The 22,856-nt window shown below is 45.7% G+C and overlaps 1 protein-coding gene and 3 non-coding genes across 6 annotated transcripts; all 4 read right to left on the bottom strand.

The window, feature by feature from the left end:
- Positions 1-957: 957 nt before the first annotated feature.
- On the bottom strand, positions 958-21,449 carry LOC142582922 (uncharacterized). Of its 3 annotated transcripts, none has more exons than XM_075693054.1 (3): positions 21,151-21,449; positions 10,045-10,160; positions 958-1,634 (listed from the first exon to the last, which is right to left on the bottom strand). In XM_075693054.1, exons 1-3 carry the CDS (start codon positions 21,179-21,181, stop codon positions 1,461-1,463), a joined length of 321 nt encoding a protein of 106 aa, XP_075549169.1. In that variant the 5' UTR covers positions 21,182-21,449; the 3' UTR covers positions 958-1,460. The 3 variants fall into 3 exon arrangements, with proteins under 3 accessions (XP_075549169.1, XP_075549170.1, XP_075549168.1); XM_075693055.1 differs by lacking the exon at positions 21,151-21,449 and adding an exon at positions 19,937-20,353; XM_075693053.1 differs by lacking the exons at positions 10,045-10,160; positions 21,151-21,449 and adding an exon at positions 19,937-20,356.
- Positions 3,535-3,607, bottom strand: TRNAV-CAC (transfer RNA valine (anticodon CAC)). The gene has a single exon. It is a non-coding gene; the product is annotated as a tRNA-Val (tRNA).
- On the bottom strand, positions 5,916-5,988 carry TRNAV-CAC (transfer RNA valine (anticodon CAC)). Its single transcript has one exon. It is a non-coding gene; the product is annotated as a tRNA-Val (tRNA).
- Positions 8,798-8,870, bottom strand: TRNAV-CAC (transfer RNA valine (anticodon CAC)). Its single transcript has one exon. It is a non-coding gene; the product is annotated as a tRNA-Val (tRNA).
- Positions 21,450-22,856: the final 1,407 nt, after the last annotated feature.

Below are 22,856 nucleotides of genomic sequence, written 5' to 3' on the forward strand. Positions count from 1 at the left end.
ACGAGAAATCGAAACACATATTCAACCAATTAACAAGAATTCGCTAATTAACTTCTCATTAATAACTTTGCAGCACATATGGAAATTGTAGCCGGTGAGTTTGCTAGGCGTATCCACTTGGAATGAATTTCCAGAAGGACACAAGTTCGGAGACATGCGCCAGCAAACTCGTTGTAATAATGTGCTGTTGTTCATCTTACTTCTTAAAAAAACAAAATGCTCTTTTATGCATTGAAGCACAAAAGTAATTGGAACGTCTATATATTTCGTCCCAAATTTTGGGAAATATATTGAAACTAGTGCTACCCTGGAAATAAATTTCAAGTGAATACATCTTGCAGGCTCACCGGTTCCTAAATTGCTATATGTGGCGTAAAGTAAATAAGAAACGATTAAGTCAATTTCCGTTAATTCGTTGAATATGTGTTTCAATTTCACGTGCTAGTAATTTCCGCCTCTTCCAATAATCCAGCTCAGGGACAAGAATTATGCTATCTGCCGCAGGTAATTTTTTAAAAAAATCCGTAAAACTTATTAAAAATCACCCCGTATACGTGTTTCTTCCTGCATACACTGCTACAAGTCTACAGCAACTATAACAATCGTATCTTGAGGTATTAGCGCTGCAAGAATTTCCTGCTGTCGTAATCGCGCCCGTAAGTGCATCGTAATGTTTTCTATTTGATAGCGTTCGCGGGCGCACCCCACACAAATTCATTTCAAAGACAGTGCGCCAACTATTTCTCTACATGCATGCTAGCAAACCTTTCTCGTGTTTTGCTTGTTATTCTACTCCCGAAGTGCCCTTGAGCTCGTGAATGTGGTAATAGTTCTTTAGAGCTGCTATGGATTCGACATTTTTACTCTTTAATTGTCGTCTGAGAAGGTAATTAAGGCGCGTTCATAGGGAACAAGAAGCGAGAAAATTCAACAAGCAAACACAAAGCAAATCGATAGTGACACTGTTTTCCACAGAAATATTTAATGGGGGACGAACATGTACGGTATACATAAAGAAAGGAACGCGAAATAAAAGCAAAAGGGCATATAGGATCAGGATGATTCCAAGCCTTCTTCTTCTGTTTCTTTCTTTATTTTAGCTCAGATAAACGACGGTAATTCCGTTCTCGATAAAGCACAGAATCAGAAGAGAGAAAAAAAATACAGGAAGGGTTTCGATGCGAACTTGAGCTAATTAAATTTAAACATGTATAGAAGTGCATGTCAACTCATTCGTGCGCCCGCACACGTACACGTAAGTTACTTCAGGCAATCGCATATGCATCAAAAGATGTACCAGACTACTTGGAAGAGCATTCAAACTCGCAAAACAGGGAAGCGATGATCCCGCATATGACGCATTGGAAGTGTGGCTGGGAGGGAGGAGAAAACGGAGAGGGGGTGGAGGGGGGCGACCAACAGGCACATCGAGTCGGCACTGTGCTTGGCGTCGTACGAATTCACGGCCTGAAGTTCACCGGGTAGATGGGCACGAACCGCTGGTAGTACCAGGGCGGCGGGAAATAGTTATCCTTCGGGTAGACGTAACCCTGGCGGTCCTCCTTGCGGTTGATGCACCGCCCGTGCCAGCACACGTAGCCTCCGCAGCAAGGGTAGCTGCGCTGGATGCCGCACTGCATAGCGAGAGAGAACGCAGAGGGCCCGGAACTTAAATTATCAACTTTACGTTGCCAAATCTCAAACTCTTCTAACTAGTCGTCAGATTTTCGAACTATACAGTTGAAATCGAAAGCGAGAGAAAGCCGGATTGTGACGTCATGTGTAGGTGTAAAAATTAGAACATATGCCGCCGTGGTTGCTCAGTGGCTATGATGTTGGGCTGCTGAGCACAAGGCCGCGGGATCGAATCCCGGCCACGGCGGCCGCATTTAGACGGGGGCGAAAACACCCGTGTACTTAGATTTACGTGCACGTTAAAGAACCCCAGGTGGTCAATATTTTCGGAGTCCTCTACTACGCCGTGCCTCATAATCAGAAAGTGGTTCTGGCACGTAAAACCTCGTAGTTCTTTTTTTTTAAACAACACTCAGGACATGAAAGCTAATCTATTCGTTGCTGTGAACGGAGTTTTTGACAGCGCTGAACACTGCAAGAAACTCGTGAGGCTGTATCCATTCATACAGCATCCATTTATATATGGCTATAGTATCGCATTGGACAGGTCAAAGTGATAGAATGAATGGACGAAGCGCTTGTCCACCCAGACCGAATACGTTCTCGCTGCGACGCTGTTACAGTAAAAGCTCGTTCTTGAATTCGAACTTACAGTTAATTCGAACTGACGCCCTGGTCCCGCAGCACAGCCCTGTGTATTTCAATGGGGGAAAACTCCCGATAATTCGAACTCGTCGGTATCCACAACGGTTAATTCGAACTGGGAGCCCCTGGTTTACATGGCTAGCGCCACCTCTGTGTCTGAGAGCGCAACTTCATGGCCGCGGCGAACAGCTGTTTCCATGGCGCACGCCCAATCTCTGTCTGGCACGTGACCGCGCCACTCGGGTAGCACCGCTGCTGTCACAGCTATTTCGCTTCCGCCGTGGACGCCGCCGGCACCAGTGCTCTGGCGCATGCTCGCGGAGTCGCCGCAAAAGAAACGCAAGCAAATGCATATTGCCGATTACTTTTCATTTTGATTGCTTTAACCCTGTAAATAAACGCGTTTCGGAGCATAAATAGCGTCGCATATTTCGACATTAAGGCTCGCTGCTCACATAAGTGCATGTCAGTGCTTGTTTCTGGCGTATAACTGACTGATCAATTAATTTCATTCGCTGTTCGAGCTCCATGAACTTCATCTACGAAATCACCTGTCGCAAACGTGTAGTAGCTCCTAATTCGCGATAACGAGTCCAGGTGTAGCTTCTTTGGGGTTCTGCCCGCGCAGTGTCGCGCGATGGCCGTTCATTCTGGCAGCCGCCCGCTAATTCAAATTCCGCTTAATTCGGACAATTTCATTATCCCCTTCGAGTTCGAATTAACGAGCTTTTACTTTGACTTTATTCAGCTGTATTATAACATGCACCAATTAACCAACCCGAGTTGCCATTCTTTTGCATTCCAATGCACGAATTGTGCTCATCTAGATCCGCAATGCAAATTGCTGTCATCACTGATTTCTTGAGTCGCTCAAATAGCGCTACGTACATAAACTGCGGCTACCCTTCTCTATTCTTCGCTGCGTAAATTTAGCGCGCGGTCATTCTTAATCAACTCGCGCAACAAGAGGTACCTCGGTACCGGAAACGTTTGCGAAACGTACCGAATGTTCTTTCTGAGTTTAGGCATTCTGCACGTAAATCAAGGTTAGGCATTATTTAATCAGTTAATCAAAATTTGGCCGTCTATTAACAATATTAATAGGTCTAAGTAACATCCGGCATTGCGACGGCACTCATCAGCACAAAAAGGGAAAACGGGGATAAAAGAAAGAAGTCCTAGGTTAATCAACCCAAAAGAAAGCAAGCATTGAAAAAAAAAATTACGAAAGAGAGAGCGATAAAAAAGAAAGCGTGTTTCCGCCCGGGATCGAACCGGGGACCTTGCGCGTGTGAGGCGCACGTGATAACCACTACACCACGGAAACAGGGACGAACGAAGCTTTCCCTGGCTGGTTGCCAATCTTTCCAGCGAAAAAGCTTTCTGTTCCGATGGAAAAGTGTTTCGCTCGTTCCATGACATGCAACACACACTCCAAGCCTCCCCCCGATGGACATCCCTGAACCGTACTACAGATTCAATGAAGTGATCACGTATAGGTCGCGAATTGGCATCAGCATTGTTGAACTGCGTTCTAGCTTTCCACAAACTGTGGAGGCCCAGGAGCATTATAGCGTCATACGGAAAAGCCTCCGTTTCTACCGGTAAGGATCTTATTCCATGTGGAGCTAAAGGTAACTCTTTCTTTAAAGTCCTTTGTAGCACATCCCAGAAAAATATGGGGTACCAGCAATCTAGAAACGCATGCTCTATCGTTTCAGGTTTCTTGCACAAGAAGCAGTTAATGGACCACGGAACAAAAATACCCCTGTTATACATCCATGTTTTAATTGATAATGTGTTAGTGTGTAGTTTAAAGAAAAACGTTTTTACCGAAGGGTGTACTGGCATTATTTTAACCCTTTTGAGGACATCTCTTGGGCCTCCACGGTTTGACATACGGTAAATCGGTACAGGGAGCATAGTGTCAATAAGGTCCTTATACAGTTTTTTCCTAGTAATATTGGCGAGATACTGCACAGAAAACCGCACATGCAACATTCTGTACGCAAGCACGACTTCTCGCAGGTAACCTTTAACGGCACCATGCATTGCTTCACACGAGCATACAACAAATCCTGGAAGGTGTCGACATAAAAGCACTTGGATGACTGTGCGAAGGAACACATCATTCTGATCGCGGAGGTACATAAAGCGCGACACAACTTGTCACACAAATAAATGTGCCAACCCAAGGCCCTCTTTCTTCACTGGCAAGAACAAGTTTGTGCGGCTGGTCCTTTCCCAAGTCGATGCCCATATGAAAACGGCGAAGATGCGGTGGATTTTTTGGATGTTGATCCGCGAAGCACACAGCACACTAATGACATACCATATCTTGGACGTAAGAAATAGGTTACAGACTGTGGCGCGCGAGAACATTGACAGTTGTCGCCCCTGCCACGCGTTAGCCTTTTCCTTTGTTCTCGCCACTTGTTCATTCCAGTATGGCTCAGGGTCGTGATAAGAGTCGAGAGGCACGCCTAGGTAGGTTGTTGCAGTGGTTGACCACCGAAGTCTAGCGAAGTAGACTGGCGTTTCTTCCCATTCACCATGCCAAAACCCATGACTCTTCTCCCAGTTTATTTGCGCCCCGGTGCACTTGCAGAAGGATTCAACTACCGCCACGGCTTCACAAATACTATTTCTATTTGAACAGAATATGGCGATGTCATTGGCATACGCCAATATTTTCACCTATGTTGACTGTAACCTGAAGCCAGTTATCCGTTCATTGTTTTGGATGGCCTTGCACAAAGGCTCAAGGTAAGCCGCGAATAGCAGGGGCGACAGCGGACATCCCTGCCTGACAGAAGACAGCACTTGCACACTGCCTGTGAGGTCCCCGTTTACAATCACCCGAGTTGAGCAGTTAGCATACGCCATCCTGACACCGTCTGTTACTACGCTTCCTACGTTGGAGTGCTCTAATATGGTGAAGAGAACATCGTGGGAAACACGGTCGAAGGCTTTAGCGAGATCTAGTTGCATCATAGCCACTCGATCGCCAAATACATCACAACATTCTAGCCCACTTCGAGCTACGTGTATGTTAGTGGCGATGCTTCTACCCTTTATACCACAGGTCTGATGCGTGCCAACCAGTCTCGTTATCACACGCTGCAATCGTTTGGCCAACACATTCATAAATATCTTGTAGTCGACGTTGGTAAGGCTTATCGGGCGATAAGACCCCACCAACTGACGTTTTTCAGGTGCCTCAGTTATTGGGATGAGAACGATGTGCGAAGTTGTGAAGGAGAGTGGTATACGTTTTTGCTGATACGATTCGGCGATAACTTTGAGTAGAATCTGGGCTATAATTGGTTTGAATGTTTTATAAAATGCTACTCCTAGGCCGTCAGGGCCGGGTGCTTTTCCAACAGGTAGTGCATCTATTGCATCCTCTATTTCTTTCATGGAAATTAGCTGTTCCAGACGCGTTCTTTCTTCTTCATCCAGCTTTGGCCCTAACGACAGAAATTCCGCTTTAAAGCCCCCTATAATGGTGCGTGGTTGACGGCCAGTTTGTTGTCAATAAAATATGGAATCAGAAAGAGAAAAATAATGTGCAATACACATTTATTTACAATGAAAAAAAAATTACGAAAGAGACAGCGATAAAAAAGGAAGCGTGTTTCCGCCCGGGATCGAACCGGGGACCTTGCGCGTGTGAGGCGCACGTGATAACCGCTACACCACGGAAACAGGGACGAAAGCAGCTTTCCCTGGCTGGTTGCCAATCTTTATAGCGAAAACGCTTTCTCTTCCGATGGACAAGTGTTTCGCTCGTTCTATGACATGCAACACACACACTCCAAGCTTCCCCCCTCCCCTTTTTTTTTCTTCTCTCAGGTCAGCGACTGCCAGTTTGTTGTCAGTAGAACACGGAATCAGAAGGAGAAAAATAATGTGCAATACGCATTTATTTACGTAATTTCGACGGCACATAATTGGATGCTCTGCCGCTCTGATAAGCAAGGAGAAAAGTAACTCGTTTTTTTTTATTTGATAACTCTCTTCTAGTTCAATAATCGAGCTATGCACAGAGAAAGGAAAATTGCGGTCGCAGCCGTTGTTATTCTGCAAGAGGGTATGCTGAGCGCGACGTTGGAAGAAATTCAAGCATACCGTGATTTGATCACGTGCTGGTATGTTACAGGGCCAACTATTTTTGGCTTAAATTTTATTTCTAGCTTTTTTTTTTCCTTTCTCTGTGGAACTATGTGATTCTGCGTACCAGCCTTGCCGGCGCCTCCCCGCTTTCCCGCTGCCATCCGGCTTAAGGCAACCATAAGCTCATGTCAATTAATGTGCGAGCGCCAGAGAATGACTAGGACGAGTGAAAGGCTGCGCCTCTCCCGGACTCTCGGATTTAGAGGGCTAAGCAAGTTTGTCACGTGCCTCTGACCATAATTGTCCTTACGAGAACTATACAGGGTGTCCCACGTAACTTGCAGCAATTTTTTTTTTAATATGCGATTGCCGCGAAGCGGGACAGAACCAAGGTAATCTTATTTGCCGTCGCATGGAGCAAGTCAGACTATTTTTCGCATTTCGCCTAATCACACAATTCGTTATTATTAATTAATCGACTTCGTTAAAAATTATATTCAGAGCAATAGAGTCATTGAGAAAATCATATATAGACCGTCCTGGAAAAATTCTGATCCACCTCTCGAGTTAGGCCGATATTTTTGGCCACTCGGTCCGTGAATCCTGGAGCAGCGGCATGAGCCATTTCGTTGCCATGGAGTCCTTGATGTGCTGGAGTCCATATGAGAGCGATGTCTTTTTCTAGTGGGTGAGCTAAAAATAGAGAGTGCGCGAGGTTGTTAATGTAGCCGTTACTGAAGTTCCGGATAGCAGTCTTAGAGTCACTAATGATGACGTCGCAATCGGGTAGCCCCGATGCGAGTGCAATGGCGGCCTCTTCCGCATCACCCGCCGAGGTGGTCTTGACTGATGCTGAACAAACAGTGTTGCCCTGGTTGTCTACGACCGCTATAGCATAACGATGCTTAGGCGTGTAGGCTGCAGCGTCCACATATATATAATATAGTACACTCCTTCAGCCTTTCCATATATAGCTGCATTGTAGCGCCTTGGCTCGAAGTTTGCGGCGTTTGACGTGAAATTCGGGGTGCATGTTTCTGGGTAGGGCACACATTACAGAAACCAATGCCTAATGTATCCACCTTTCTCTAGTCTAGAACGCGCCAGAGAGAAATACTGTGGCGACAACTACAAACTCGCACTTTGCACTTATTCTTTCCCGCCACATACCCGACACCCAAGTGTCGCTTGTGCCTTGTCCCCATAGCAGATCTCTCCCATATCATGTGGCAATGCCCCATCAGAACTCCCCCCCCCCCCCGCACGCTCAAACCATTAATTAGTAGCGAGGAGTTGTGGGAGACTGCCCTGCGCAGCTCCGATCCCACCCTACATGACCGAGTCCTGAGGTGGGCTGAGGAGGTAGCGGAGGCCTACCACGACTGGTAGACGGACTTCTAGCCACATAATGTGGTGATGGACGCCTGCTGGGACGGGAGTACTTAGACCTCCCTCTCTCCCCCCTGGCCCCTCCCATTTCTTAAAAGGGGAATAAAGTTTATTAATTCATTCATCCACCTCTTTGTTACACATGTATACATAGAAGTTTTTCTCAAGAGAAAGCCCGCAAAAGCCCGCGAAAGCCTGAGAAAGTCCGCTAAAAGTGCAGCGCGACTATTGTGTTTCGCGGGCTTTCTTTCAGGCTTGTGAAAAGCTTTTTATCCAGCATATATGTATTGAGGAACAGAAAGATGGGACGGGAATTTTTCAGGATTGTCTACAATTTTTTTCATTGATACTTTTGCTCTGAATATAATGTCTAATGAAGCTAGTTGGTTAATGAACAATAACTAATTATGTAATTTGGCGAAATACGAACGATAGTCTGACTTGCTCCAAGTGACGGCATATAACATTACCTTGGTTCTGTCCAGCTACGCGGCACTCGTATATATTTGAAATTTTGGAGCAAGTTACCTGGGACACCCTGTATACAATTCTATACTGCTACTACAGCGAAATCCTATGCGACGGTGGTTGCGTCGTGAAACTCCTTCCGAAATCGGTCTCTTAGCTTCAACATTGGTAAAAATATAGTTGAACTGCATTTTTCTTTAAAAACTACAAGATGGCGAAAGTCGAGAGTTCAGTTACTCCACGCCCTTGCCGCTCCTCGCCATCACCTGCGAGTACCGAGCCTGGTTTTTCTTGTTTTTTTTTTTATTCAAGAAACATGATGTCATTGCTTGGGCTCTAATCTTGTTTAATATTACCTCATTTACTGTGCTGATTACAGTATTCGAGCTTTTGAACAGGCTACATTTAATATTTTTATCTGTAATGAACCTTTACTTACTTATTTATTTGATTTTTGTTCTGAAAAACGGGACGGGACGAAAAATGGACACTTCAATAGCATGAAAAAAAATACGAAAAAAAAACGTGTTGAAAAAAAGAAATATGTTTCCGCCCGGGATCGAACCGGGGACCTTGCGCGTGTGAGGCGCACGTGATAACCACTACACCACGGAAACGGGGACGGGCAGCGTTCTTCAGCGTTGGTTGCCATGCCATTGAACAACATCTCGTCACAATGATTGCGTGTAGTGTTGCTGATTTTAATTTAAATTTAAATTTTAAGCCTCGCTCAGGGAAAAAAGGGAAATTTGACCAAATCTAGAGAAATTTCTCGCTCAGACAGTGAAACAATGGAACGGCTGACGCGACTGAGTGTTTTCATTTCAGTCATCGCAAATAGCCTTTTGCGTAAGCACGCAAAATATGAGTTCATTGCCCTGCAGCGCAGGAAACGGATATTGCGAAGTAAACGACAGGGTGCGAAAGCCTAGGGCTCTTTAAGGAGGTGCCGTTACTGTGATTTTGCCGTTCAGACATGTAGCTGTGCTGTAGATGTCTGCGCACTCTGAGTGCAACACTTATCTGTATTCGGTAAAAGAAGTGTTTGCTGCAACACCAAACAAAGCAGCAACGGCGAATCTGGGCGTACCTGCTGACTATGCACCGGGAATCTACCATAGGCAGAGTGACCTTCGACAGAGTCCAGTGTGTTTGGGCGAGGTTTGCTTTGGAAAAATAAAATGGCCGCGTATCTACGTGTTATATATATATATATATATATATATATATATATATATATATATATATATATATATATATATATATATATATATATATATATATATATATATATATATATATATATATATATATATATATATATATATAAGGCATTCCTGTTAGCATAGCAACTTGCACTGCGACATTACTGCAGCTTGAACGCAGTGGCTTCATTATTTGAATATTTTGAAACGAGCTCCGAAATCAATTTAATCCATTAATCCATAAAATGTGCAATAGATTTTCATAGTGCGAACAAAAAATTTTGCAGATATCATTATGACAAACTCATGAACCACTACATTCTGCAACCATCTAGGGAAATCTAGGTAACCTTCAAGATCCAAGTTGGGGCGAAAACTGGCTTTGGAGGTTGGCAGCCCTGATTTCGTGTGTCGATAATGTTCTAATTCATGATGCCTCACGCGTGCGTTTTGAAACACAGAAACTCATTCTCAGATGGCGTCAGACTAACCAAGTAAAGTTATTTAGTTTTGCGCTGGAAAAGACCGCGTGTGAGCCTATACATCACGGAAACCCGGGTGCTCTCTGATCTCCCTGTACGCGTACCTGTTGATACCATGTCCTGCAGGCGGGTGGTCCGGGTGGGTACTGCCCTTCAGCGGTATCCCGCAGGATTACAAACAGGAAACAGACAGCTAGGAATGTCGTGCTCTTGGTCCGGTCTGCACACACAAAAAAGAAAGAGTTAAATAAGTAATCTACAGCACGAAATTTCATATTTCGTCTCGTGCACGAAGTGGCAGCAGTATTGAGCGACGTTGGGCTAGTTAGTATTGCATGCTTTTGAAGTGGGAAACAACGCCGCAAGACGAGGGCCGACAGGAAGTGGACAACACAGGCACTGACTAACAAGGTTGTTTTCATTGCAACAGGGCAATATACAGAGTGTCCCACATAACTTGAGCCAAGAATTTAAAAATGAAAGGTGCGTCGGAAGCGAATTGAACCGAATCCATAATGTGGGCACTGGCCTAGATTTACACGCGCTATTTTTTGTATTCCCCTTAACTAAAAGCATAGCTATGTTTAATTAATCAACTTATTAAGTATTGGCTGCAGACCCCAAGTGTGATTCGCAAAGTTGTAGAACACCTTCAGAAGCCACCGACCGAATTGTTTTCTTTACGATACGTCTGACGTGGTCCTTTTTTCCGGGTTGCAAATAAAACCCGCGAAATATGAAAAAAGACACGCGACGGAGCGTTTGCGAAGTGTTATCGTGCTGCTGCTCTCAAGCGTGCGTTCAGTGAACAAGGTCGGCTCCCGTCGGATGACGGCGAAAATGCATGCTGCTGGCCCAGCGCTGCCGATGACATAATAGAGCGCCCTGCCGCTTCCTAGTCGCCAGACACGATGCAGCCGACCTTGTTCGCTGAACGCACGCTTGAGAGCAGCACAATACCACTGCGAAAACGCTCCGTCACGTGGCTTTTTTCATATTTCGCGGGCTTTCTTTGCAACCCGTAAAAAAGGACAACGTGAGACGTTCCGTAAAGGAAACAACTCAATCGGTGGCTTCTCAAGGTCTGCGTATAATATTTGGAGTCCTCAGCCGATAATTAAAAAGTTGGATAATTAACCTAATTAGTGAGTTATGGGGAAAACAAAAATTGTCTGAGTTACTATAGGCTATTGCGAATAGTATGCATTTGGTTCAATTCGCTTCCGACGCGCCTTTCATTTTTAAATTCTTGACTCAAGTTATGTAGGACACCCTGTATGAAGCAAACCCAGCCTCTCCCCCTTCCTCCCCCCCCCCCATGCGTACACTCATCGTAAGTGAAAAAAAAAATGAACCTGACGATTAAAGATCGCCAAAAAATGTGCCTAATAAAAAAAAAACATGAATCGCTTTATATATTGCTCACTTTATATGTTACCCTGTTGCAACAAAGACAACGTTGCTATAGTCTGCACCTGTGTTGTTTTCCTCCTGTGAGTGCTGGTCTTGCCGCGTCATTTCTCACTTCAAAGGAAACAGGAGACCATATAGCATATAGTGTAGAATTTAACCTCGATACAGCAAACTCCAAACCGGAGTAGAGCTTCGCTGCTTCCGGTATTCGTTATGATGCAAAGTCTCTCGCACGGTGGCTCTTTCAATTAAAAGGTGGCGCGTACAAGCACTAGTTTCTCCGGCATTTAGTCTACATAGAACAAGGAGCTAAGCCTTTATTCGAGGTAAGCCCTGTTTACTTTTCACAGACGACGCAAGTACTCGACAACATGTTTTCTTTCTTTTTTGGACATCTCAAAGAAACAGTGAATCCATGATTTACCTTTACAGATAATTCCGGTTGTTGCTTGGATATATCATGTTTTGGGCTGTGTTCGGAAAAAGGTTGCTTCTCTGAGACGGATGCCAATAAGGCATTTGCATTTTCTGTTTCGTTGTGACAATAGAACACGCTCACTGTAATAAAAATGAACGTCATATTATAAGCCGAATTTTATATTACGTGATTATATGCAATAATTCCTTGTCAGAGTTCTTTACATTCAGGTCCTTCAACGTTAAGTTAGCGTTTTTACGATACATACTCCTGTCAACCGAATGGCGGAAAACGAATGAGAGTGCGCAGCATCTCATTCATAAAATCCTAATATCCATAATCCATATAATTCATAAAATATCCTAATCATCCGTGACGTTATAAGGTTTGGAAAACGTAGCGCCGAGGTTTATTAAATGCTTAATATTTCAAAAATAGTTACATGACACTATGAGGAAATAAATAAAAAATAAAGTAGACCCCGTAAGCATTCGTCAACTTTTCCGGCAGTACGAGCACTCAAATAGAAAATATTCCTCGGAAATCGGTGACGTCCTCATGACGTCAGGGACATCTCTGTTTCGATGCGAAATGAAAAAGGTTTATGAATATTGCCCTTCACTATTCCGTCTGCCGTAATAGGCAGCCCCTTCCGCAGAATGTGGCCGCTTTCTTGAAGCGTATATAATCTAACATCTTGATTTTTTTTTTTTAGTTTAAAGTTTGCCTATATAGAGCTAGAAGTGGTATAAGTGGAAAGTGATGTCCCTTTAAATCACCACAGCGAACGGGCATGTGGCGCGTGCAGTGGGGAAACGTTACCAAGGATATAGCTGGCAGGAAGACGAGCTAGAAGTCTGACTTATGTAAACTCCTTTGGCACAAAGCAGTCGAAGCACATAGGCCTTGATTACATAGTGTGGGGTTTCTTGTTATTAAGTTAGCATAGGACCGTCCTCAAGCAGATCCGCTGGTGGTGGTGGTAGAAACATTTTATTCAGGAAGTTAATGAGAGAGTTGCTTGCTGTGCGCCTGAGTGGCAGCCCCTATTCCGGGACGCCATTGGAGATGGCCGCTGCCCGGGCGCGCGCCACCAAGGAACGTTGAGCTTCCAAGGTAGAGCAGCCGAGCAGGTACTCCTCCCAAGCCTCTCTAGTAGGGATGGGGAAAGGGGATGAAAAGGAAAGTGGAGTGGCGGGGCACGAAGCCACAACGTGAAAGGTATCGGCGAGGACCTGACAAGTCGGGCACGTGCCTGAGATTTCCGGCATGAAGTGCCGGGCGACCGCCGGACTAAAGAAAGTATTGGTCTGGAGGCGGCGTAGTAGTCGTTCGTCCGCTTTCACCAAACCGCGTGCAGGGTCTGGAAGGCAACTAGTGATTGAAGATAGCGGCCCGTGGGGTGCGCGTAACCATGGCACAGAATGGTTTCAGGGCAGCCAGCGTGTCGGAAGTCTTTACCGGCTTTGTCGATTCCTAATAACTAAGGTATTGGTCTCATGGGCGAGTTGCGAAATGTCTTTCTTTTTTTCGCTTTTCAATGCTTGATAAGGTGTTGACCTGTGCAGCGCTCTGTCCTATGTTCTGGTCATTTTGTGTTTCTGTGAGTACATATATGCTGCGCCGATATAACTGCCAAGGATTGTCACTTACTCCTCGTCCATTTAACGTATCCAATTTAATAAGACAACCAGATCGAGCTGCAGCGCCTGACCCGCGCTCATTGGGCCTGCGAGTCTCGCGACACGACGACATCGTGAAAATTGCCGCATGGACGATCGCGTTGCTAACTTGCCATTTCAAAAAATTAACTATACTTGTAACGAAGCAAATTCGATATAGAATAAATTATACCGGGATCACACACACACGACCTATTACACAGTCTACGTGCACTCAACTTCAGTTTGTATCTACATATAGAACCGAAGTAATAAACGCTGGTTGTTATAACGCGTAACATCTTTGTGTTCCTAAGCTCTGCAGCCCAATTTGGTGCTGTTGCTTTCCCGGGGCATACACTAAACAGTCAACACGAATTACAGGTGAACGCTAACGTTGTCACTCATAAACGTTCCCCTACATACCTCACGGAATTCAGCAAATTAAGCTCTATGGAGGTGGAGGTTCAGCGCCGTTGTTCGACCATATTTACAAAGGCTTCATCTTAACACCAGAGATGGAGAGGAAGGATGCGGTATCAAGAACTTGAGCTGTGTCCTTCATCGACCTTCGCTGTGATTTAGCGCAAAACGCGAAACACAAAAGAACCCCGCAGTCTAAAGACTGTATAACGTTTTCTCTTAAATTATGGGGTTTTACGTGCCAAAACCACTTTCTGATTATGAGGCACGCCGTAGTGGAGGACTCCGGAAATTTCGACCACCGTAACGTTTTCTGTTCACTACTGTCCTCTGCTCATTTGATTATGTTGTCTATCGACCACGTCACGCTGCATGAACACATGCATGAACGCTGGTTTTCGCCAGATCACAAAACCATATATATATATATATATATATATATATATATAACCATATAACCATATATATATATAGGCATATATAGTGCCTGTGGCCACCGCGTGTTTCATAAGTTTCTCCCACTATCATGACCTTATTTGTTGGTTTTATATCAATCAATCAATCAATCAATCAATCCTTATTAAGATATAGTCCAAAATCAAGAAAGGGGCTGACAGATGGAATAGCACACTGTGGTATAAAGTTTGTAAACAGGGATAAGGTGCCTCAGAAAGGCTGGCCAACGTTTCGACAGGAGGACCTATCTTCGTCAAAGGCGTTCTCGTCATCCTCGGCATGTTAGTTTTAAAGGGTTAGTGCAGTGACGTCACGTGCAGGTGTTGTCGCTGGCGGCTGGTTTTAAAGGGAGAGACTTCAGAGGTAATGAGCGCTGTCGTCCGACGTCTGTGAGCTTCGTTCCCAAGACGAAGGGACAAGAGCGGGAGAGCGGGAACGCGGGGAGAAAAGAAAAGAAAGAAAAGCAGAAAAAAAACCAAAGAAAAGAGAGAAAGAACAAGAAAGAAAAAAATTAAAGAGAGACGGGGGCATGGAAGCGCGTTGGGGAGGTGAGAGGTTAGGAAGCGTTCAGGGGTGTCGTTGGCGGCATGTTCTTGTGGCATTAGAAGAGCCGGTCAGGCGATCATTGCGCGAGTAACACAAAAGACAAAAAAAAAAATAAGTTGAAAGAGTGACTTCAGTAGCATAGCAGCAATACGTCGAGTAATCTTAACGTAGTTAAGATGGCGACGAGGAGTCTGCGGTGCAATGTATGGGGTGACTGAAAGGCAGCAGCATGGTCTTTCAAGGGGCATTGCCCCAGTCGCTCAACGTAGGTGTCGTTACGGCGGCATCCAGAAATGGCGATACCTTGGGTTGAGGCGCCGAAAAAGGCATATTGACTTTGGAATGTGTTGGTGAGGGCGTTTCAAACAATATATTAAAAAAGAAGGGAAAAGAGAGGGGGGAGGTACCGAAACCGGTATAACAAATAGGAGGGTGACGTGCGCAGAAGCGGGCGGGGGCAAGTGTACATGGGAGAAGGGGGTCGTACAGTTAATATAAACGTAAAAACCTGAAACAGTATATTAAATTGAGCAGTAGGCAGGAAAAAATTTTCGAAATGTAAGAGTAGGCGAGGTTAAGAATTAAGGTTAGCTGGTGGCATAATGCGTTTTGTGTCTTGGTTGATGATATGAGAATTTCAGATTTAAGTTACCGCTTTTAAAGCTTCTAAGTTGCCACGTGCCAAATTAATTCCCGTCGGGTGTAGGCAATTAAACTTGTGTATGAGGTATGATTCCATATATTTCCTTTTGGCGAGGGGAACTGAAATTTGTTTGTAGTGTATAGAGTCTTGCTTTGTCAAATATATGACCACGTTCATTAAACTGGCTGGCTGCTGCTTTAGGTAAATTGTGTTTTGTGTCCACGCGGTGACCGTTGAGTCTTGTATGAACTTGTCCAGTCTCACGTATGTATTGTTTGCTACAAGCGGCGCATTCTAGACAGTAGACTACGTTGCTTGATGTGCAGGTGAAAGCCGAAGTTACCTTGTGTGCGTAATTCGACGCTGTACTTTTTACTGTAGTAGTAGATTGAATATGTTTGCATGTAGAGCACCTGGGGCGGCCACAGGGGCTGGTTCCCAACTTCCTCTTTGTCTGTAGTTTGGCGTGCACAAGAACATCTTTAAAATTAGTGTTGCGTCTGTAGGCTACTCTGGGAGGCTCGGGAAAAATCTTATTAAGTTTCTGGTTGCTGGTGAGAATTGGGTAACATTTACTGAGGATCTTATTCACGTTTGGGAGTGCGTTTGAGAATTTAGTAGTAAGAAGAGGCGTTGGTTGTTCTTGTGAGCCTAGGGGGGGAGGGGGGAGGGTGCTTGAGAACCTCCGCTCGATCAAGTTTGGTTGCAGTGGTGTTTGAAGGTCACTGTTTGGGTGGTTCCTGTTTGATAGGGTTTCTTTAATGGGATGGAGTCTATCTATGTAGTCTTGGTTTTCAACGCAATTGCGATGTAGTCGTGTGGCTTGGCCTTTAAAGATGCCTTGTTTGCAATGTCTGGGATGGTGGCTGGTATATTCTACGTACTGTTGTTTGTCGAAAGGTTTCCTATACAGCGTTGTCTTTAGCTCCCCATTGTAAATGTATATTGTTGTGTCCAGAAAGTTTATGCGCCCAGTTGAGGATTCTGATGTGAATTTTATTGTTGGATGAAAAGAGTTTAGAAATGCTAAATATTTATCTAGGCTGTCTTGACCATGTCTCCATATTATGAGTACGTCGTCTATGTATCGTAGGTATGTGTGGGGCTTGTCAGTGCAGCTTGATAGGAAATCTGTTTCTAGAATCCCCAAAAATATGTTCGCCTAGGTTGGTGCAAAAGGCGTACCCATGCTTGTACCATGCATCTGTAGGTAGTAACTCTCCTCAAATTCGAAGTAGTTATGTGTTAGAACTAACTCAAGGAGAGACAAGTAGACAAGAGTGTTGTGCATTGTGTTTAGACAGCGTTTGTTTTATCGAAGATAAACAATCAGGGATTGGAATGTTGGTGTACAGCGCCGTAACGTCTAGTGTTGCGAGAAGTGTTGCGAGAATGTTGCGAGTGGGATAGTGTGCCTTTAGTATTAATGTCCTCTATAATTCTCAGCAGGTGGGTCGTATCTTGTACAAATGACGGAAGTGCTTTTGGCAAGTCATCAAGGTGGTGGTTAAGGAATGTGGAGATGCTCTCTGTCGGGGTCTTGTTGTTTGATACTATCGGGCGACCTGGGATAATAACAGTGCATATATAGTTCAGCGGATGGAATTTTATGAATTTTTGGAAGGAGGTAAAAACACCCGGCAGTTTTGTTGCTTGGTTTAAGAAATTTGTATTCTGACGGTGTTATCAATTCATCAGTCAAAAGTGATTTCAGCCTGTTGGTAATTGTCACTGTCTAGGATAATGTCGGGCCGTTATCTAGCTTGCGGTAATGTTTTGGGGTTGTTAATTGTCTGTAAGCCTCGTGCTTGTATTTTTCTACTGGCCAAATAACTATACTTGCACCCTTGTCTGCTTCCTTCTCCCTGCCTTTCTTCTCCACTTTTTCCTTCCTTGTCTGCTTCCTTAATGATAATGTCATTCCGGCAACTAAGATTTGAAACGATATGACTCTCCGACGCAGTTATGTTTTTAGGTTGCGTAGATGTCTTGGATTGGCTTATAATTTCCTTAGTGAGAGTTTTAAGGTATATGTCAAGTTCTATGGCTTGTTCTGGTTCGGGAGTCCGAGTGGATTGGGCTCTTAGTGGTGTCGTCCCGGTGTCTGGTGTGTCTGCGAAAAAGTCTGATACGCATTCGTCGGGAGAATTCTGAGAGGTCCTTGTCAAGCTCGAATTCATTTATTGTGTTGTTCGTGGAACAAAAGTTTAGGCCCTTGCTGAGTACTTCCATTTCTTTATCACTTAATGTTTTTGAAATGTCTATAACATTGGAGTGGTTTAGTTTTGTGGAAGTTTCCTTCACGTCTGGTACTTCTAAACTCGAGGTCCCTCTTGTCGGCGTGTGGTGGATGTTTGGCTGGAAGGTTGCTTTTTGATTAAAGTTTGCTTTTTTTCATTTGTTTTTGAACCAATTTTCTAGACTGTTTTCCGTCGTAATGTTCTAAATCTCTCTTCTCATCTGGTGTCAGGGCTATGTTCCGACGTCTGTGGCTAAAATTTTCGATTTGTTCTTCGCAGTGTTCCTTGAGGATATTCAAAAGTGAAAGTGAGACATTGTGCAACGTTGTTTGCCAGTTTGCACGATGGTGTGGTGGGAGTGTTCCTAGAGCTGGTACAGCCTTCAGTGTTAGACGTTTAGGGATTATATTTTTCTCGGTGCAGATTGTGTAGGTTTTCAGATGGGAGGTGTAGCTCGCATGTTTTTGGTAAGTTTTCTAGCCTGTAGGAATTCGGTGCTTCGTGACAGTGAAGAGTTATGGATTTGCGATGTCTGTCATTTATTTGTATTTTTGCGGGCAGATTTGCGTGGGGTGTTTTTCTGTTTGGCCGGTTTATTACTGCATGCCTGACTTAATTTGAGCTCAGTTTCTGTTTGACTTTGTGCGTGTGCGGGCAAGCATGTGGGGGTCTGTGTGAAGAGTTCGGTGGTGGGTTTTCTGTTGTCTGTTGCAGTTATGTCTGTTTGCACTGTGGTTGATGTCATTTTTGGTGTAGTGTGTGCCTTGCGGTTCTTTCCACATTCCGCTGTCTGTGTTCCAACTGTTCTTGAGGTGACTGTTGCACTTGTGCAGTGGCTTGCTTCACATTCCACTGTCTGTCTGTCTGTGTTCTCTGTGTCCTTGAGGTGACTGTCGCAGTTGCGTTGTTCGCGGTGGCACGCTCCGAAGAGTCGGTGGGGGTGGTATTTGAGGTGGATTTAAAGAGTGCTTTTCTGTACTTGTCCTTAATAAAGGATTTGATGTGTTGGGAAACTAGCTTTATTCCACTTCGGTTTAAGTGTAAGCCGTCCCAAGCTAGGTGTTCGTGCGGTGTTTCGTGTATTTCTGCGTGGTGCATCGTGTCAACATTCTTGTGGAAGTGTTCTAAGTTGAAAATTAATGAGTTGAGCTTGTCAATCTCCTCATTGTGCTTCATGAGTGCATTAGTTTGGTGGATTAGTGGGTGGTGTTTGTTTTGTAGGCGGGGAGCGACAGTCTTTATGGTTATATGTGCGTTTGGGCGAGCGGTTTGAATAGTACTTATTACTTCGCTCGTGGACTCTATCGTTTCCGTGGCGCTTTGTGTACTGAGGTTGTTTGTGCCTACATTGATAATAAAGTGTGTGGTGTCAACTGGCGTATAACAAAATAGCGGGAGAATATCTGATGTTTGCGCCCTATTGACATATAGTTACCTCCCATCTGTATATGGCAGAAAGCGCCCCGGTATACCCATTCTCTCTTGCCCACATATACAGGTGGCGTTCCAGTTACTTGTGTGCTTCAGTGCACGAAACGACGTTTTGTTAACAAATTAACTGGAACGCCAATGCATTTCTCCGCAAGGTTCGGCAATTCAGAACTCGAAACTGGTGTCATCTTGAATATTCGTTCCAAGTGGATTCCCCTTGCGAACTCCACGGCTATATAATTTGTAAATTGCAATATGGGCCATAATGTAATTAGTTAGAAATTTAATTAGTGTTTTTAATAATTAGTCGATTTTGCATCTCAATTTCTTGTACAAGTATTGTCCGCCGCTTCGAGTTAACCAGCTCATAACTAGAATTGTGATAGCTGCCACACGCAACTTTTAAAGATTTTTGAAAGTGTTCGCTCAAACGCCCTGCATAGTGACACAGCTTAATTCTCTCTCTCTCTCTTCCCCCCTCCACCCTCCTCTTCTCTCCTAGTTGGCTAATATCGTGAGAAATTCGTCGACTCCCCTTACTAAATACGCACGCCGCTCGTCACAGCTCGCATTCCACCCTCTTATGCACGGTGTACAGACAAAAGAGGCTCGTATTTCATGCCGCTGAATAAGAGCTCGCATGGGTCTCTACAAGTACACCCGCGTAGGACGCGTTGGCAAACGCCTCACTGCTTCGTGTCATATCAGCCGAAAACATGCATGCATGCACATGCGCGGAGGCAACGCCAGGCAGGATCCACTTACTTCGCGGCATATTCGGCGCCCGCGCAACTTGGCAGGTGTATACACACTCCTGCGCTCGACCTCTTGCGTCGGGAACAGTTCGATCTCTGCTGTCGGGGTGTGGCTAATTGCGTCGCGGTGCGGAGACGACGACAACGGCACTCTCTCAAACGCCCGAGGCGTCTTTCGTGTTCGAGGAGCGTCAGCCGGTCGAAACCGAGAAACAACTGTTCGCACTGTAACTACTGTAGCAACTGGCCAGCAGTCGTCGTGTGCTGTCGTTCGATAACTACAGGGAAAGATGCGTCGCCCACGACGCACGCGCTGTACACAGACGCAGGGAGTGTTTGAAAGCACGGTTGGCTCCCGCGTGCGTGAACACGGAGGAGTATGCATTTGCCGACGGAACAAAGTAAGCTTGTGGCAGAGGATGTGCGTCACCGAGAAACCCGCGTTCTCAATATAAGCTCTTTTCTCTCCCTCCACTCGCTCCTCCCCCCCCTCTGCTGTAACAGGTGAGCAGTTTCGCGTAATGCGTCCTTTCAACGTCATGTGTCTGTGTAACGGTGATGGATGACTGGCAGTAGTTTGAGCAGCACACGCATGCTGCGTGCGCGAAAGCGATAACCCCACTCCCATTAAAGGAGGAAAATAGCAATTATAGTTAGGGTATATATACACAGGGAACGAGGACAAAAGCTGGCCGTATGATTTTCATGTTGCCTTTCTTTTTCTTTCTTTTTCGTCCTTATAGTTTCTGTAGAGCACCTTTGCAGAACGGCGAAGGAAAAATGGAGAAAGTTTGCTATCAGAACGAAAAGCTTACGGGATGAGATTAAAGAAAAGCTCGTGTTAATTTAGTAGATGCTGCGCACGATTTGGCGAAATCGCGCGTTCGAGAGAAACAATGTAGAATAATAAGAAAAGCTTGAAGAAGAAAATAAACACTTCAAGGGTCATGAGGTCAGGAAATCTGACACACCCTTGTAATTATGTGGCGCAATCAACTCACGCTGAACCAAAACAAGCAAGCGTCCAGTGCAAACGTTCAAGTAGGAAGTACATCGCGGCACTCTCGCATCTACGTGAATATCCAGCTTAAAGCTAGACGAAATAAAATATCGAGGAAAGAAACAGGACAACGAGGAAAAAGTATGAAGTTATGCAACCTAGGTATACTTAGCAAGCTCAGCGGAGTACTATATACAAGAGAAAGCCCACTTCTCCTTACTCACCGTGGTCCGCTTCGCATTCCAGCGCCATCATAACATTCCGCCCTTACTGACATGCCGATTTCTTCAGGGACGATGACATTCGCGCGAACGCAGCATGACAAATCTAGACCGCAAATTTAGCTATCCTTAAGCGCAGGTACTCGAAATCAAGGACTGTGGAATCGACGAGACGTATGCCGGGAGGCCGACATAATACGCTGCCCTCGCGTCGCGGCGCGGCCTAATGGCTTCTGGCGGGCAGGAAAACGAACGCGACATAACGAGGGGACCCCATGCGGAAACACGGCCGTCGACGAGCCGCGTCCTCGCTCGTCTTTCTTTGTGCGTGTGCTCACTGCGCCCAACGCGCGGAGGCGCATTGGTGGCGTTGCACGCCGGCGAATGGCCTCTGTGACAGCTGACGGGACGCGCTTCTGCGTGGCGCGTGCGTGGCGGCCGCGCGGCGGATGCCGGCGCATTCCGGTACGCGTCTTGACGCACACGCGGTCTGAACCGTAGGGATGTGAACCACCGGAAAGCACGTAGAAAAAAAATCGCAGTTCCAACCCGAAAGGCGAAGCACCGATTGCGATAGCAAATTAGTTCACACATTCAATCATGTATTCAAACCAACTAGCTCGTCAACGTGTTTTAACTAAATTAACCAGCACGGCGTCACGTGCGCACAGGTAAACATGAACACATCTCGCTCGATGAGCGCAGAAACTCGCTGTGAAAATTCTGGAGTGAGGAATCGCGGCAGCAGCAAGCGAATCGATCGACCTTCATGCATCTCTCGCTTCAGCGCGGACGAAACGTCGAAAGCACATCGCATGCGAAGCTACCGGCACTACGCGCACTGTGCAAACATCGCAGATCGCTTTGAAGATGAGGCCCGCGTGGGCGCGCACTTAGCCACGTCGCACATCGCTTTCAAGACACACGAATGCCGGCAACGCATCCATACGGCGTCCGCCAAAGGCGTCTACTACGGCCTCCGCGATTCGCGTGGCAGCGTTGTAGTTGACGCCGCGGTTGTGTCCGTTCTGTACGGAGCGACGGGTGAGGAGGCCATCGAGGCACCGTAGCAGCCGCTGGAGAAGAACGTCCCTCCTCACTCGCCTCACCCCACTGCCTCGCGCGCCACAGGAGAGGGCACGCATCCGGGCCACGTTCCTCGCTTGCGCACGCGAGATTGAACCGCGTTCGCCGGCTCACCCTCACACGATTTCACTCATACGGAACCTCACGGCGACAGCGACGTCAGAAATTCGCCCGGAGTGTCGATATAATTGCTATCGCAATAAAACAAAGATGGAATTGATGTCATCTCCGCTCGTAATATACCGAAGCAACCTCACGAACCTTGCCGTGGACTACATTTTACATTTGCCGATTCCCAGCTTCCAAGACGTATTCGTGGATCGTGTACCATGCAGTCTGCCGCGACAGACCACGCCGCTCCCATCTCCAGAACTTTCTAGCTCTCGTTCCCTGGCGCGCCACCAAAGAGGCGCTTACACACTCCCATGAAAACTAAGGCTATCAGCGGTGTATATAGCGCCATGGTGCGCAGGAGACGGCATGCTCCATCGCTGAGAGCGAATACGATTAAATTGTTCACATCTTTGCAGCATACCGCATTTCTCTCGAAAAGAGCGCTTCGTAATCTAGGGTCATTAGCAGGAGGAAGCAAGTGTAACATATGGACGGTGCACGCGATATCC

Source organism: Dermacentor variabilis, chromosome 5 (assembly GCF_050947875.1).
Source record: "Dermacentor variabilis isolate Ectoservices chromosome 5, ASM5094787v1, whole genome shotgun sequence".
NCBI lineage: Eukaryota > Metazoa > Arthropoda > Arachnida > Ixodida > Ixodidae > Dermacentor > Dermacentor variabilis.

Bases quoted from the DNA above. Each gene is read 5' to 3' on its own strand.
- LOC142582922 (XM_075693053.1), bottom strand. From the start codon at position 20,311: ATGCATACTCCTCCGTGTTCACGCACGCGGGAGCCAACCGTGCTTTCA. The intron at 1,635-19,936 runs GTAAGTGGATCC...CTCGCTATGCAG, and splicing joins GGCGCCGAATATGCCGCGAA to TGCGGCATCCAGCGCAGCTA.